This window comes from Crotalus tigris, unplaced genomic scaffold (assembly GCF_016545835.1).
Source record: "Crotalus tigris isolate CLP2741 ecotype Arizona unplaced genomic scaffold, ASM1654583v1 scf7180000017890.1996003, whole genome shotgun sequence".
Lineage (NCBI taxonomy): Eukaryota > Metazoa > Chordata > Lepidosauria > Squamata > Viperidae > Crotalus > Crotalus tigris.
In genome coordinates this window covers 1,177,858-1,195,469 of record NW_024096707.1, presented here as the reverse complement: position 1 = coordinate 1,195,469, position 17,612 = coordinate 1,177,858, and the positions used below count along the sequence as shown (strand labels likewise).

Here is a 17,612-nt window from a genome sequence, read left to right as displayed (position 1 = left end):
TCTCAAGTCTGCGAACCAAGGTCTCCTTGGCCAATATGGGGCCACCAGGATTATCTCGGCTCGCTCCCGGAGAAGTTTGCGTATTACGGCCGGGAGGAGAGGTGGGGGGGGGAAGGCGTATAGGAGGCCCTTTGGCCATGAACTCCGTAATGCATCTGTCTGTTCCGCTCCCACAGAGGGAAATCGGGAGAAGAAGCGAATCAGCTGGGCATTGGACTGAGATGCGAATAGATCTACCTGAGGACGACCGAAACGGTGGCAGATCTCCTTGAAGATCCTCGGGTGGAGGCGCCATTCCGAGTGATCTACTGTTGTCCTGTTCAACAGGTCTGCCTGGGTGTTTGTTTCCCCTGATATGTGGTCGGCCTTTATTGAGGCCAGGTTTTGTCCTGCCCAAGCCCCCAGTAGAAGGGCCTCGGACTATAGGGAGCGGGAGTGGGTGCCCCCTGCTGATTTACGTGGGCTTTGGCTGTCACATTGTCTGTTAGGACTAGTACGTGGCACCGTGTTAGCTCGCTGTGGAAGTGTCGTAGTGCCAGATGGATGGCTCGAAGTTCGAGCCAGTTTATGTTGTGTCGGAGGTCCACTGTGGACCAACGGCCCTGCGTCCACTTGGTCCCGAGGTGAGCTCCCCAGCCGAACAGACTTGCGTCAGTCGTGAGTACTAGTCTGTCCGGTTCCCTGAAGTGGGAGCCTCTGAGTAGGGCTGGTGATAGCCACCATGTGAGGGAACACCGTACCCGTTGTAGCAGCCCTACCCTTTTTTGGGATGCACTGAGCTCCTGCCTCTGGAACGGAAGCATGAACCATTGTAACTCCCGCGAATGCAGCCTGGCCGATGGGACGATTGCTATGGTCGAAATCATTTTTCCTAACAGTTGGGAAAGGCTGGCCAGTGTTACCGACTGCCGTCGGCGCAGCAGTGTTATTGCTTCCCTCATGCTCTTGCAGCGTTCCTGAGAGAGGTACACCTTGCACTCTACTGTGTCTATGATGGCCCCAATATGCAGTAGTCTCGTTGACGGGACCAGGTGGCTCTTGAGGAAGTTCAACGAGAAGCCGTGATCCTGGAGCAATCTCACTACTAGTTTGAGGTCCGCCTGGGCGGAGCGGACAGACGATGAGTGGATTAATATGTCGTCCAGGTAGCACTGGACTCTGACAGGTATCGTCCTTAGATGAGCTGCCAGGACCGCCAGTATCTTTGTGAACACCCTGGGAGCTGATGATAGGCCGAATGGGAGCGCCCTGTATTGGAAGTAACGTCCCCTGTAAGCGAACCGTAGGAACCGGTGGTGGGTCAGAGAGATGGGGATATGTAAGTACGCCTCCATGAGGTCGATAGACGTCAGGAGGTCCCCTTTTCTTACGCTTCCTAGTATGGAGCGTAGCGTTTACATCTTGAATTTGCGATATGTCAGATGGAAATTTAGCCTTTGAGATCTAAAATAGCTCTCCATCCCCCTGATGGTTTAGGGACAACAAACAGTATGGAGTAAAATCCCTGACCTCTCTGATCCAGGGGCACCGGTTCTATGGCTCGGATACTTAGTAGGTGTTGAACGCCTTCGTTCATGAGTTTTTTCTTTTTTTGGTTTTGGGGACAAGGGCAGGGGAGGAAGCGGTTTGGGGGGGTTGGAGAGGAATTCTAGGGAGAGCCTGAGGCGTACGGTGTTTCTGACCCATAAGTCCGTGGTGGTTTCTTTCCACTGGTGGGCAAACTGGGCGAGTCTGCCCCTATGGGAAGGGCTGATGAGGAGTCATCTGGAGCGGCGAAAGGGACAGTTATTCCCCCGAAAGGGCCGCTTTCCCTGCGCTTGCTGTCTAGGTCTTGAGTTTTGCCTCTCTGTCTGTCTCTCCTGCCTATCCTGTCTAGCCTGGAAGGGCTGTGATGGCTGGAGTAGGTGAATCTGGTTTCTGTACGAAAGGACTGTTTCCTTCCGAAGCAACCTGGTCGTCTTTCCTGTCTTTTGAGAATGTGATTGAGGACCTTGCATTTGTCCTTAATTCTCTGTTAGATAAGGCGTTAGCGCCTCGCCAAATAATTTGGCTCCCTGATATGAGGCAGATGCCAGTTTCCATTTGGATTTGGCATCGGCTTGCCAGTGTTTTAACCAAAGCAGGCGTCTGCCTGTGATGTTGGACGCTATGGCCCTGGCTGAGAACCTGGCCGCTTGGAGTGTTGCGTCTGACGCATACTCCGTGGCTGCTACCATTTTGCTGAGTTCCTGTTGGGTACGGATGTCCTCCGCTGGGACTCGGCTTTGCAATTGACAGAGCCAGCAGAGTGTGGCTCTGCTGAAAAAGGAAGCGGAGGTAGCGGCTCTAGTAGCCCATGCTGTTGCTTGGTGCGTTCTCCGGTAGGTGGACTCGCATTTGCAGTCCTCGGCCTTAAGGGCCTCTGAGAAGTCTCCCAATATGGCAGTGGCCGATACGAGGGGCCCTAAGGGCTTGTCCACCATTGGTACCTCCAACGCCTCCTCCAGTTCCTTGGCTACATTGTATAGCCTCTTGTCGGTGTTACCCGGAAGAGGGCGGGAAGCTGGTGAGGTCCATTGTTTCCGGATCGCGTTTAGGAACAGGGCCGGACAAGGGATGCAGTGTTGGGTGGTTACCTTTTCGGCGAACCTGGGATCGGCCTCCGGGTCGGGGAAGGCGGGTTCTGCTGGAGTTCCCTGTCCGAGATGAGCCGTGGATTCGGCCTTACGCAGTAGGGTGACAAAAAGAGAAGGGTTAAAAGAGACCGTTGAAGGAAGGCACCTCAGGTGGGTTGTCTTCGACCTCTGACATTTGAACCTCCTGCGATGTGCCTGGTTGGTCAATAGTCATCAGAAAGAGATGACCCAGAAGGAGAGGAGGGGCATTGTTGGGCCTCCGTCTCTTCCTGATGGCCGGATCTGTGTCTGGATGCTGCCGGCCTGGGGCCCTGGGCTCTGGCCTCGAGGGTGCGGTCTACTGCTTGCGCTATTAAGGCTGCTAGTCGGTCCTCCGATGGAATAAGAGGCGCCGGGTTCATTTGTATCCCTGCTGCCACGGGTGTGAATGTGGCTTCGGGAACTCCCTGTGACCTCCGTGGCAAAGAAGATTGGGATAGGGATGAGAGCTCACCTGTCCTTCATCGTGCTGGGGACTGGGATGATTTCCCTGTTGACCAGACTCCCAGTGGGGATGATGAGGGCCCCAGGGGTAACTCAGGGGCTCGACTCCCATTCTGATTCTTCTCTAGTCTGGCCCTTTTTTGAACCCTGGCAAATTCTTTTTCTAGGGCTTGGTGTCTCCTGTTTGCCTGTTTGTCTGCCTTCCTGGAACACTTTTTGGTAGACCTGGCCTTAGAGGCTGTTGTATTGTCAGAGCCCTCTGAACCGGGTGCTCCTGATGTGGAAAGCAGGGCTCCTGTAGAGGGCATGAGAGCTTCCTCCATTCTCCAATAGCTCAGGGTCACGAGAGGGGGACCCCGGTAATAGGAGAGTATACACACTAAGGACAGACGCACTACAGGGGGCGCCTGGAACCCAGGTACAGCCTCTGCGTCTAGGCCCGAATCAATGGCTGTGCACGGATAAGGACAGGCACACTAATGGGGATGCCTGGAACCCGGCCCGGTCTGCTGCGGATAAGGACAGGCACACGACTGGGGGTGCCGGGAATCCAAGCAATAATAACCCAGATACGTACATGTCCACTAATGGGGTTACCCGAGGTCCGGGTGGAGCCAGTTAATATTTAATTAGTTAATTTATTAGTTATTAGCAATTAATTATGTTTTAATTAATTATAGGTGGAGAGGCACCAAGTCCTGGAAGGAGAAGTTGCTAGCTATTGATTTATCTAATCTGCCTTGAACACTCACTATTGACTTGCCTAGTGTGTTTGAACACTCACTCTGCTCAGGTTTCTCCTGTTCTCCGAGTAGCAGGAGAACCCACTCCAAGCAGCTGATACTGCCAGAAATGCTCTCCGCATGAGTTGCCTTTAATTTGCGGCCGGTGGGTATTAATATGGCCACGCGTGCGCAAAATGACTGCCGCGCATGCGCAGTGGTTCCCTGGCTTCAAAAGTACCCAGGAGGCTGTCGCACATACACGAAAATGGCCGCCGCGCTTGCGCAGTAGCTCCTCCTTCCTGTCCGATGCCACGTGCGTTGGAAACAAAGGGTCGCGCGTGCGCTGAGCAGCTCCGACAATAGCGGTCCGCTCAAACTCTCAGAGCTCTCCGGTGAGACGGAAGACAAATTCTCCCATTTCCCTTCTATCAGCTGTTCCGTGCTAGACCGGAGCAGCCCCTGAGCGTGATTCTCTCCCCGTGTGCCCCCCCGCCCACAACAACTTCCGAGCTGGCTTCTACAGTGGAGCTGCGGCCGCAAGCTCCATTTGCGCGAGCGCTACTCAGCTGATCCGCTGACTGGTAAGGGCGAGTGGAGGGGTGGGAGTTAGGTAAGGCAAGAGGAGTAGGGAATTCTCCCTTCTCTATCAAGGGAGATATCCCCTCGTGGGGCTATGAGTTTTAGACTCCCTTGGAATTTTAAAAATTAGAAATTTAGTAGAAGACCAAATAAACTGAGTCCAATTACTTGCTACCAACTCTCAGCTACTGGGAGATAATCCACCAAAAGGAGAGAGACTGTACCTGCCTAAGAGCCAAAATTGCACGTCTGGTCGCTGGGCGAGATCAGTCAAGACTGGGGATCTCGTGGTCCAGACACGTGGAAACTTTGGCTGACTGATCTGATTGGGCAGGAATACAGTCTCAACCCATTGGTGGATTATCCATCTCCAGTGCTGGAGAAAGTTCCCCTCCCTCCTGCAGAATCGAGAGATTGGAGAGAAAGGGATTACAACAAAATACACAGGCACACAATGGGGAATTCACAGAGAAAGAAAAATGCTAGTGCCAGTAGCCACCTACACACAATGCAAACAGCCCAAGGTATTCCCCATATTGTAAGACGGTATCATGGCCCTGATCCTTTTGACAAGCCCTTATAATGTTGCCCTATTGATTTATTTACAACATCATTTGTTGTACTATATTCCATGTGAAAGAAAAAAAGAAATATGTCAATTTGTAATCTGTAGGATATTGACAGGTAAATAAAATTCAGAATTGTTTTATTGTATAGTACCTCTCCAATTCCATTTTCTTTGACCAAATTTAAAAAAACTACCTGACAATGTTAAAAGTTTTGATATAGACTGTTAATGAAGTAAATGGATAAATTTTCAGTTTGTTCATGAAAACTCTGAACACATTATAAATTAGCTTAGCCTACTAGTAAAACCATATAGTACTACGAGATTGCAAACATGTACATTATGTCAAATATACTTTGTCAAATATACTGTGTACAGGTAGTCCTTGACTTATAAACACAATTGGGACTGGAATCTTAGTCACTGTATGAAGCAGTCATTAAGCGTGACACCCTCATGGCTCTCCCAATTGGTTGTTAAGTGACTACATGAGTTGTTAAGCCTGCCAAAGGAAAATAGGCAGCTCCCTTCCATGCGCAGAAGAGAAAATCTGCAGCAGGCAGAAACAAACCTCTGATCTTTTGAGATCCAAACTTATTTCTGTAGCCTGCTGCAAATGTTCCCTTCCCCACCATACAAGGAGGGCAATTTCTTGGGGGGACTATAAAAATGAAGCTCGGATCTTCGTGATCTGATCTCCATTTCTGCAGCCCTTTAGAAGAGTTTTTCTCCTCTCCCTGAACTGAAGGGAACTCATGTAGTGGGTTGGAGAAACAAGAAGAGATTGCAAATAGTCCTGCTTTGTTTCTCCTACCCAACAAAGGTTTCCCCCACCTATTAAATGGAGGGGAGGGGAAAACTTTAGACAAGTGACAACATTTTCCAACCTTCCCTGCCAGCTTCCCCACTGTTTTTCTGGAAAAGATAGAAGGATTGCAAATAGTGATTACATGATCATGGGGCACTTGTCATCCAATCTGAAGTGCAAACAGTTTGTAAAAAATCCCGCTCAGGTAACCATGTGGGGAACACAGTGTGACATTTTTTGATAGCTGGAAATGCTTTCTAGACTGCCAAGCAGGGCCCCCCAACCTTTTGGAACCAGGGACTGGTTCCATGGAGTGTTTTTCTGTGGACCGGACGGGGTGTGTTTTGGATGGGGCTTCGCTGGTTTGCGCGAATCTGTTTCTGGCACGCTGTAGCCTGGTACTAGTTCACAGACTGGATCCAATTAATTTTAAATATTCAGTATAAACATATACTCACGCTGTATGTGAATAAGCTGCTTTGGCATTTTAAATTCTCCAGGATATATTGATTCATAATAGGCAATATTACTTTCTGCTTCTGGGACTGGTATAACCATATTATCCCGTTTCTCTCCATATACTTGCTGTGCTGAAATGGCCCGCTGGAGATGATGTTCCTACAGTTCATTAACAAAAAAAGACAGATGAAATACATACTCTATATATGTATGTGTCTAAATAATGTTAATGTGGAAACAGAACAATTGAATTAATATTGTTTCAGCCAGATATTTCTGTCTGTATCTATTTAATTTAGCCTCTGTTGAAGTTATTACATTTTAATAGATTTTCACACTTAGTAAAAGTAAGCCAAAATCAAAAACACAAACTGAAAACGTTGCCAAAAGATTTCAGAATGCATTTGTCATTTTTGCTATAATAAAAATAAAAAAAATTAAAAGGTATTTTGAGACAATAAAAATAAATTAAAACAAATTAAGCACTGATTGTTTGTTCTTAAGGTTTTTTATAAAATAATTTAAATAGGTAGTTCATACCCATATTTTGTTCTTATGCTTTAAACTATGCAAAGTAGAAATCTGATTAGAGGCAGAAAATCCATTCTTGTCACATTTCAATAATCAACAAAATATTAATTCCAACAGATTAAAATACCGTATCCTTCCAATATTATTTAGGAATGGAAATTAATGTTACTGCTAAACTAACAGTATTTCCCATATTGTCTAAATGTGATTAATCAGGCAAGACAATAGAAAAGATATTATTCACCAAACTACATGGATTGGACCAACTCTGCATCCTTACTACTATTTTCTGAATCATTTGCAACATGTCAAAAAGATCAGCAAAACTCTCTTATGGACCCATACACATTTTAATAGTTTATATTAATTCAGTTATTTTGGACCAGAAGTACATAAATACTAAGCACCAATCAATCTAAAAGAATTTCCTGAATAATCTCAAATGTGTTAAAGGTATAAGGCTGACTACCATTAACTTCATATTTTGATCCCATTTCTCAGGTTCTTTTTTTATTCTATCTTATTTAATAGACTTCCCAAAACTCTTGCCTATCATCAAGTTAGTTACCCCTATGTGACAAATGCATTACAACCTGTTCTAGGCATTACAGTTTATGGAGTATCAAAAAAACAATCGGCATGCACTATCAAAATGTTTCCAAACATTAAATTTTCAAATGCTTAACATTATTAAAGTGCTGAAATATTTACACTGTTTATACATTAGAATATTTGTAAATTGTATTTATTTATTTAGCTTATTTATATAGTGACTCTGAGCAGTATACAGCATGACAAATTAAAAACTATATAACTAAAAAACAATTAGACATAAATGAAATAAAAGCAGAAACATAGAAATTAGGATTTTAAATAATCTTGAATTGTTCTTCTGATCAGCCAATTTTTTTGTTTGTTTGTTTGTTGTTTTGGCTTACTTCAGAAACAGAAAACCACATTTAACGAACAACTACACTCAAAATGGTCTTGATTTTGAATAAAAAGCAAACATATCTATTTCATGTAAATAAAATACAAAAGTCTTTTTTTTCTGCGGGCCTTCAAGTCAATGTTGACTCTTGGAAGACTGCCTGGATAAATTCCTGGAATTTTCTTGATAAGATTTCAGAAGTGGTTTGCCTCTGTCTCTTTTCCTAGAACTAAGAGAGAATTTTTGAGCCAAAATCACCTAGCAGACCTTGTATCTAAGACCCAACTCATGGTTTCCAGGTTTCTAGCTTGATGTTTTGACCTCTATAACAAATTGGTTATTTTGTTTTTGACTGCTTAATAAGCAAAACTTTTACACTGGAGAGAACAATACACAAATACAGGTAGTCCTTGAGTTAAGACTATAATTGACCCCAAATTCCCACTACTAAGTAAGCAATACAGTTGTTAACTGAATTTTGCCTCATTTGATTACCTTTTTTTGCTACAGTTGTTAAAGGCAATCATTGTGGTTAAATTAGTAACATAATTGTTAAGTGAATCTGGTTTCCCCATTGATTTTGCTTTTCAGAAGGTCACAAAAGGTGATCACATGCTCTCAGGGCACTGAAACTGGAATACATTTATGCCAGTTGCCAAACATCTGAATTTTGATCATGTGACTGCAGGAATGCTGCAGCAGTTTATAAGTGTGAAAAATGGTCATAAGTCACTTTTTCAGTGTTGTTGTAACTCTGAATGGTCACTAGAGAAATGACTAAGTCAAAGACTACCTGAATAGATATAGGATTACTTACAGAATAGTGTGTTTTATTGCCCCACCACACTTTATAGATAATATTTTTATATTCTTCACCAAGGATATGTGGACTTGAAGGCTGATTGCTCTATTTCTGTATACAGAATTGAATAAGAGTTGGAAAAGACCCTGGAGGTCTTTTAATCCAGCATTCCCCAACCTTTCTGGCTTTGTGGACCTGAGGGAAGAGAGGAAAGGGGATGGTTCTACGTGAACTGCGGATGAGGGCACACATCTGTCTGCACAAGCAGTAGGCACTCACCTGCTGCTTCTACAGCCCGGTTCAGAAGGGACTATGGACCAGTATTGGGTTGCGACCTGGGGGTTAGGGTCCCCTGTTCTAGTCCAACCCTAAATCATTTAAGACACATGGTTCACCAATCTCTTCTTCAAAACCTCCAGTACTGGAACAACCACAACTTCTGGATGCAAATCATTCCACTGATTAAATGTTCTAACTGTCAGGAAGTTTCTCCTTAGTTCTATGTTGCTCCTTTCCTTGATTAGTTTCCATCCATTGATTCTTGTCCTGCCTTCAGGTGCTTTGGAGAATAGACTGACCCCGTTTTCTTTGTAACAGCCCCTTTGATATTAACACAGCTAACACACCATCCTAGTCTTTCTTTTGATTAAACAAGACATACTCAACATCTGCTATCGTTCTTTGAATGTTTTAGCCTCCAGTCCCCTAATCTTTGCTGCTCTTCTCTGCAGTCTTTCTAGAGCAGCAGTGTCAAACTTGCAATGTCATATGATGTGTCGCGACGTATCGTGACTTTTTTTTCCATTGCCACCAATGGGGTGGGCATGGTTTTGCTAAGACGCATCTGGCCAGTGGGCTGGCAGTTTGACACCCCTATTCTAGAGTCTCAACATCAGTTTATGTTACAGTGGCCAAAACTGGGAGCAATATTCCAGGTGTGAGCTTACCAAGGCATTATAAAGTGATATTAACATTTCACATGATGATGATGATAGTAGTAGTAGTAGTAGTAGTAGTAGTAGTAGTAGTAGTAGTAGTAGTAGTAGTAGTAAAGTTGGAAGGGACCTTAAAGGTCATCCAGTCCAACCCCCTGCTCAGGCAGGAAACCGTACACCATTTCGGAAAAATGGCTGTCCAATCTCTTCTTAAAAATTTCCAGTGTTGGAACATTTACTGCTTCTTGAGGCAGGTTATTCCACTGATTAATTGTTCTAACTGTCAGGAAGTTTCTCCTTAATTCTAGGTTGCTTCTCTCCTTGATTAGTTTCCACCCATTGCTTCTTGTCCTGCCCTCAGGCGCTTTGGAAAATAACTTGACTCCCTCTTGTTTATGGCAGTCCCTGAAATATTGAACACTATCATGTCCCCCCTCGTCCTTCTCTTCGTTAAACTAGACATACCCAATTCCAGCAACCGTTCCTTATGTTTTAGCCTCCAGTCCCCTAATCATCTTTGTTGCTCTCCTCTGTACTCTTTCTAGAGTCTCAACAACTTTTTTGCATCGTGGTGACCAAAACTGGATACAGTATTCCAAGTGTGGCCTTACCAAGGCATTGTAAAGTGGTATTAATACTTCATGTGATCTTCATTCTATCCCTCTATTAATGCAGCCTAGCACTGTGTTGGCCTTTTTGGCAGCTGCAGCACACTGCTGGCTCATATTTAGGTGATTGTCTACTAGGACTCAGAGGTCCCTCTCACAGTTACTACTATTGAGCAAGGTGCCACCTATGTTGTATTTGTGCATTTGTTTTTTTCTTGCCTAAATGTTAAACCTTGCTTTTTTCACCATTGAATTTCATTTTGTTAGATAGTGCCCAGTGTTCAAGTCTGTCCAGATCCTTCTGTATCTTAAGCCTGTCTTCTGGAGTGTTGGCTATTCCTGCCAGCTTGGTGTCGTCTCAAATTTGATGAGTTCCCCATCTATCCCTTCATCCAAATTGTTGTTGAAGATGTTGAAGAGCACTAGGCCCAGAACAGAGCCCTGGGGCACCCCACTACACACTTCCCTCCATGTAGATGCAGTTGCATTGAGGACCAGATGCTGAGTACGGCTGGTCAGCCAGCTATGGATCCATCTGGTGGTGGTTCTGTCTACCCCACATTTTTCTATCTTATCAAGTGGTAGGTTGTGATCTACTTTATCAAATGCTTTACTGAAGTCCAAGTAAATTATGTCCACAGCATTCCTCTGATCCTAATTTTGTCACTTGGTAAAAAAATGCAATAAAATTTGTCTGGCATTATCTATTTTTGACAAACCCATGTTGGCTTTTAGTAATGACTTTGTTTGCCTCTAGGTTTTCATTGATTCGTTGTTTGTTTATCTTTTCCAGAATCTTCCCAGGTATTGAGGCCAGGCTGATAGGTCTGTAATTTCCTGGGTCCATTTTTTTCCCCTTTTTGAGAATGGGAACTACATCAGCTCTTTTCCAGTCCTCTGGTAGTCCCCCTGTGCTCCAGGATCTTTGAAAAATATAGTTCAGTGTTTCTGAGATCACATCTGCCAGTTCCTTGAGAACCTTGGGGTGTGATCCATCTGGTCCTGGTGATTTGAACTCGTCTAGGCTGGACAGGTGCTCCCTAACCATTTTCTTGCCTATCTTAACTTGTGTTTCTATTTTGTTTTTTATGGCACTATTTTTGATAGGTTGATTTGTTTTTTCCCTTTGTGTAAAGACAGATGCAAAAAAAGGAGTTAAATAGTTCTGCTTTCTCTCTGTTGCTTGTCACCTTCTTGCCACTTTACCCACTAATGGACCAATAGTTTCCTTCGCTTTTTTCTTGTTCTTTACATGTTGAAAGAAGCTTTTTTTGTTATTTTTGACTTTGGTTGCAAGCCTTAGTTCATTTTGAGCCTTAGCTTTCCTCACTTCCTCTTTCCAGGCTCAGGCTATTTGCTGATATTCTGACTTACGTGTCCCTCTTTCCACTTTCTATACTTGTCCTTTTTATCTTTCAATTTGTCAGAGAGTTCTTTATGAGCCATGCTGGTTTCTTTTGAGAGCTGTTATTTTTCCTCATTGCTGGTACTGTGCTAGACCAGTGTTTCTCAACCTTGACAATTTTAAAGCATGTGGACTTCAACCCCCAGAATTCCACAGCCAGCAATACTGTCTGTGGAATTCTGGGAGTTGAAGTCCACATGCCTTAAAATTGTCAAGGTTGAGAAACACTGTGCTAGACTGTGCTTTTATTATCTCATTTTTCAAAATTTCCCAAACTTCTTGAGTTGTTTTCCCCTTGAGGATTCTCATCCACGGAATCCTTCCCAAGCCCTCTCTAAATTTACTGAAATTAGCTCTCTGGAAGTCCAAGACTCTAGTTTGACTGTGTTCTATTGCCTGTGCTTCCATAATGTTGAATTCTAATATTGCATGATCACTTCCTCCCAGGGTTCCTATGGCTCCAACACCTTCTATCATTTCATCTCTATTAGTGAGAATTAGATCCAAAATGGCTAATCCCCTAGTTCCCTTCTCTACTTTTTTGGGAGACAAAGTTACCTGCTAGGTTTGCCAGGAACCTGTTTGATCTTCCACTTGGTGCAAAGTTTGTCTCCCATAATGATGTCAGGGTAGTTAAAGTCCCCCATTACTATTGTGATGTGCTTCCTACATACCTTAGTTAGCTGATTCTATTCTTCTGTTAGGACTGTGTTGGATTTTTGGCACACTGCTAGCTCATATTTAAGTGACTGCCCATTAGGACTCCAAGATACCTCTTGCAGTTACCACTATTGAGCCAGATATTATCTACTTGTGCATTTGGTTTTTCTTGCCTAGATGTAGAAAAGAGCGTTGTCTTACCTGAACGCTTTTTCTCAGCAGGACGGTGTAGACTCCACTGATTGGGTAATTTAATCCCACATGCTCAGACTAAGACAAAAAAACTCTGCCACGCCTCCTTCTGGGTGTGACTTCCCAGTTTTTGTCGAGGCGAAGCTACCAGACGCAAGGCTCCAAACAAAAAAGGAAGACACAGGCCTAGACTAACACTAACAGGGTGGGTGTGGAGTCTACACCATCCTGCTGAGAAAAAGCGTTCAGGTAAGACAACGCTCTTTTCTCCATCAGGATGGATGTAGACTCCACTGTTTGGGGCATACCAAAGCTGCTCATGTCCCTATAGGGAGGGAGTCTAGGCTTGTGACCCCTGAGAACCCACTATTTGCTGTAGGACCCTCCTACCAAAAGCAGCCTCAGCTGCTGCAAATTGATCTATCCTATAATGTTTTATGAATGAGGAAGGAGAGGACCATGTCGCAGCCCTGCAAATCTCCTCGAGTGATGCCTGGGTAGACCAAGCCACTGAGACAGCAGCACTACGCGTAGAGTGAACAGTAATATGTGAAGGTACCGGAAGGGACTGGGAAATATAAGCCCTGGAAATACACATCCTTATCCATCGACCAATGGTGGAAGAAGAGACCTTCCGACCCATAGTTGAGGGTTGAAAGGACACGAATAATGCCTCGGACTTCCTGAAGGTCGAGGTTCATTTAATGTAATGGTGCAGAGCCCTGCGCACATCCAACATATGCCACCGTGTCTCCAGATGATGGGAAGGGTTAGGACAGAAGTTAGGAAGGACTAGTTCCTGCGAGCGGTGGAACCCTGTATTGATCTTTGGAACAAATGCAGGATCCAACCTGAGGACCACTCTATCCTCGTGGAACATGCACAAGTCCTCCCTGACCGACAGGGCCGCCAATTCTGAAATCCTCCTGGCCGACATGATGGCCACTAGGAAGGCTACCTTCAATGTAAGGAAGTGAAGGGAGCAAACTTTCAGAGGTTCAAATGAAGAGGACGTTAAAGCCTGTAACACCTTAGAGAGGTCCCAGGATGGATAACGATGAACCGTGGGGGGCCCTACATTGGCCGCACCCTTGAGAAAGGCACTGACTGCTGGGTGTTGGAACAGGGAAACCTGGTTGTCACAGGTGAGAACTGTCGACAAGGCTGCTATCTGCCTACGTATGGTGCTGGTAGACAGACCTCTAGTTAACCCCTCAAGTAAGTAATCTAATATGTCTGGGATGGAGACAGCAAGCGGTGAAAGCCGCTTTTTGGTACACCAAGAGCAAAAACTTCTCCAAGTGGCGTCATAGATTCTGTTGGTCGAGGGACGCCTCGAGGCCTGGATGACGGAAATAACCCCAGAGGAGAAAGACTGTTTGGTCAGACTCTCCCGCTTAAGTGCCAAGCGGCTAATTGGAGCCACTGTGGATCCGGATGTTGGAGGTTCCCCTGGCTGAGAGCTACTCGGTCCGGGGGAATCTTCCATGGAGGTGAAATTGACAGGTCCACCAGGTCGGCAAACCACGGGCATCTTGGCCAAAATGGAGCCACTAAGATTAGCTCTGCCTGTTCCTGGATGAGCTTGCGAATGGTCGCTTGTATTAGTGGAAGAGGAGGGAATGCATAAAGTACGCCCTCCGGCCATCTGCTCCGGAGGGCGTCCGTTCCCTCCGCCCCCCTCGCCGGAAACCTGGTAAAAAATCTGGGGAGCTGTGCATTGATCGGAGAGGCAAAGAGATCTAGGATGGGCTGTCTGAACCTGCGTGATATTTCCTGGAATAGGATTGAGTCTAGCTTCCACTCTGAGTGATCCACTGTGACCCTGCTCAGGGAGTCTGCCTGTTGATTCGCCTCCCCGATATGTGCTCTGCCCTGATGGACCTCAGGTTGGACTCTGCCCACAGCCCTATGGCCTGGGCTTCCTGCATGAGTGTCCAAGAGTGGGTGCCCCCTTGTTTGTTTACGTGAGCTTTGGCCGCAATGTTGTCTGTCAGGATTAATACGTGTTTCCCTGATACAAGGGGGAAGAATCTTTGGAGAGCCAGGTGGATGGCCCTGAGCTCCAGCCAATTTATATTGTGAGCCAGGTCTGAACTGGACCACTGACCCTGGGCTAAGTGGTTCAGAATATGACCGCCCCAACCGAACAGACTGGCGTCTGTGGTGAGGGTGATCCTGGTGGATTCCTTGAACAGAGTGCCCTTGGACAAGGAGGACGAGGTCCACCATAGGAGGGAGGACAGAGTGTGATGGGGAACCCTGACCTTCCTGTTGGAGGCGCTGATGTTGCGTTTCTGAAAAGGAAGAAGGAACCACTGGAGGTTCCTGGAGTGCAGTCTGGCCCAAGGAACGATGCCCAGGTAAGAGACCATCTTCCCCAGGAGTTGGGATAATTGTACCAGGGGTACTCTTTTTTCCCCTCGGATCTGCAGTGTCAGCTTCCGGATGCTGACTTGTCGCTCCTGGGAGAGATATACCTTGCATAGGCTGGAATCTATCAGAGCTCCTAGATGGAGCAGACGTCTTGTGGGTGTGATGTGACTCTTTTTGAAATTCACGGAGAACCCGTGATCCTGAAGTGTTTGAATAGTGATTGCCAGGTCCGACTGCCCTGATTGGAAAGATTTGGACTGTATCAGTATGTCGTCCAGGTAGCACTGTACCCGTACAGGTATCATCCTTAGATGAGCCACCAGCACGGCCAAGATTTTTGTGAAGACCCTTGGGGCCAAGGATAGGCCGAAGGGAAGAGCCCGGTACTGGTAGTGTTTGTGTGCGTAACAGAACCGCAGGAACCTGCGGTGTTCCTGGATGATCGGAATGTGTAAGTAAGCCTCTGTCAGGTCGATGGAGGAAAGGAAATCCCCCTTCCTGATACTTGCCAAGATGGACTTTAGGGTCTGCATCTTGAACCTCCTGTAAATGAGGAAGTAATTTAGACCCTTTAGGTCCAGTATCGCCCTCCAACCGCCTGAGGCTTTGGGAACTACAAACAGGATGGAGTAGAACCATTCCCCGATCTGTTCCTGAGGAACCCTTTCTATGGCTCTGATCTCTAATAAATGAGCGATGGCTGTTGTGATTAGTTGTGTTTTTGATGTATTGTTTGAAACCAGGCACTGTATAAAACGATCTGGGGGAGAAGATCGAAACTCTAGGGAGAGACCCTGTCTTATGGTCTCTCTGACCCAGGCGTCTGTGGTTGTGTTTTCCCAAACGTGGTAAAACAGTGCCAGTCGACCCCCAATGGGGTAGTCCTCCTTGGCGTCACTTGGACCGCCTGTAAGGACGACTGCCTGATCCCCTGAAGGGACGCTTGGTCTGGAACTGACCCCTGGCTGCACTACTCTGGCGGTCCTGTTGCCGATCCTGTCTGAAAGAATAGGATCGCGAGCCTCTGGGCCAATCCCAGGACTGCCCTGCCCGAAAGGGCTGTCTCCAATCCCAGGAACCGCTGGGACGGAATGATGGCCTACGGAAGTCCTGTTGGGGCCGTCTATCTGGTTTTTTAGAGGGATGGGCCAGCGCCTTGCGCTTGTCCTTGCCCTCAATGATATGAGGCTCTAGGACCGGACCAAAAAGGTGGGTGCCACTGTACCTAGATGTTGCTAAGCGCCACTTTGCCTTTAAATCCGTGCGCCATTGCTTCAACCAGAGCAGCCTACGTGATGCCACTGAGGCTGCAATGGATCTGGCTGAACATCTAGCCGAGTGTAAGGATGCATCCGCAATGTATTCGGATGCTGCCACTATTTTCCCTATTGTTTGGTGCGCTCTGACCTGATCCGGCGGAATGAGCGTCTGGAGTTCCTGCAACCACATAATTGCCGAGCGTGCAAAGAAGGAGGATGAGGTTGCCGCCCTTATGGCCCAAGCCGAAGATTGGTGAGCTCTACGAAAAGAGAACTCGAACTTTTTGTCCTCTGCCTTCAAGAATTCAGCCATGTCCCCCGGGACGGCGGTATTGGAGAACAGAGAGGTCAGCGGAGCGTCTACAGATGGGACTTCTAGAAGAGAAGCGAAAGAAGAAGAGACATTGTAAAGTTTCTTGTCTAAACTGCTCTGTGAAGGAGTGGTAGCAAGGGATGCCCACTGCTTTTCCACCGTAGACCTGAAGACTAGTGGGCATGGAATCTGCGGTTCCTCCTTGACCTTTTCCGCAAACAGAGGGTTGGCTTCCCGGTTGGATGAGGAAGAAGGAGTCTCCTCCTGGGCTGAGGTAAGTTTTACCGTGTCAATAGCCCTTACGAGGAGTGACCGAAAAATGGCCGGATCGAAAAGCCCGGAAGAGGTCACCTGTTCAGGAGCTGGATCCTCCTCCTCAGACAAGGGAGTGTCTGCAACTCCCAGTTCCACTGATCCCTCCTCCCCTAATTGTGAGGATGTCTCCGAAACAGCAGAGCTAGGTCTAGTATCATGCTCCACCAGAGGTGGGGGAATAGATGCGGGAGGAGTAGGATGGGACTGCACCTGGCTACTCTTAGTTGATGACATAAACTGCCTGAATGCTTGGTGCATGAAGGCCTGGAATTGAGCCTGGGACCACATTTCCCCTTGGTCCCTGGAACTGACCCCAACCTCCGTTGAGGCACACCTGGTCTCAGGTGGTTGGTGTGCTGATAGAGGAGCGAGGAGGACCTACCTGCTCGGTTTCCCCCCGAGGAGACCAAGGTCTTGGGGCATCCTGAGATGATTCAAATTGAGGTTCTGTCAAAGGAGTATCCAGTGGGGCGGGGGAAACCGTTTCAGTCCCACTGGATCTGAGCCTTTGTGCCTTGGAGAATTCTCTCTCCAATGCTAAGTGTCTCCTTGTGGCCTCTCGCCCGGCTGATTTGGAAGTATTTTTGGAAGACAGATGTTTGGTTTTAGCTTTTTTCTTCCCCCCCATGTCCAATTCTTCAGATCTGCGCTTTGCTTGAGTGGGGGGGACACTAGATTGAGAAGCCTGGGGCGAGGAGCTGTCTGCCATTGCTGTCTAGGTATTCCTGGACAGTAGTACCTAGAAATGGGGGGAGGAACCCAACACGCAGATCACAGTCAGAGATGGAAAACCGATCCTCGCTCTGAACAGAAGGCAATGGCAAGAACAGCCAGACAGTGTTCTAATGCTGTCTGTACAGGCCTTGTGACAAAAGGTCACGGGCTAAACTGAGAAACAGGTGGACAATAAAAGAATCTCTTCGCTCTTCTCTTCTAGGCCTTAGGACCAGTTAATAACACCTTGGTCTGCTCAAATGCAGCCAAGGCCCACACCTGGAGTAGCCCCCTCAAGTTTGACCACAACTCCTGTGGATACAAAAATATCTTC

At 46.6% G+C, this 17,612-nt stretch overlaps 1 protein-coding gene across 5 annotated transcripts in view; it reads right to left on the bottom strand.

Moving 5' to 3' along the window:
- The window catches only part of EPC1 (enhancer of polycomb homolog 1), an 81,601-nt gene that overhangs the window by 31,441 nt on the left and 32,548 nt on the right, over positions 1-17,612 (bottom strand). For 3 of the 5 annotated variants that reach the window (XM_039344086.1, XM_039344084.1, XM_039344088.1), the window contains exons 2-3: positions 6,237-6,396; positions 2,616-2,702 (exon numbers count right to left, since the gene is read on the bottom strand). In XM_039344086.1, the coding sequence (XP_039200020.1) occupies positions 2,616-2,702; positions 6,237-6,336 (187 nt within the window). In that variant the 5' untranslated portion in view covers positions 6,337-6,396. Of the gene's footprint in view, positions 1-2,615; positions 2,703-6,236; positions 6,397-8,516; positions 9,456-17,612 lie in introns of those variants that run through there. The other 2 variants (XM_039344087.1, XM_039344085.1) reach the window with 2 other exon arrangements.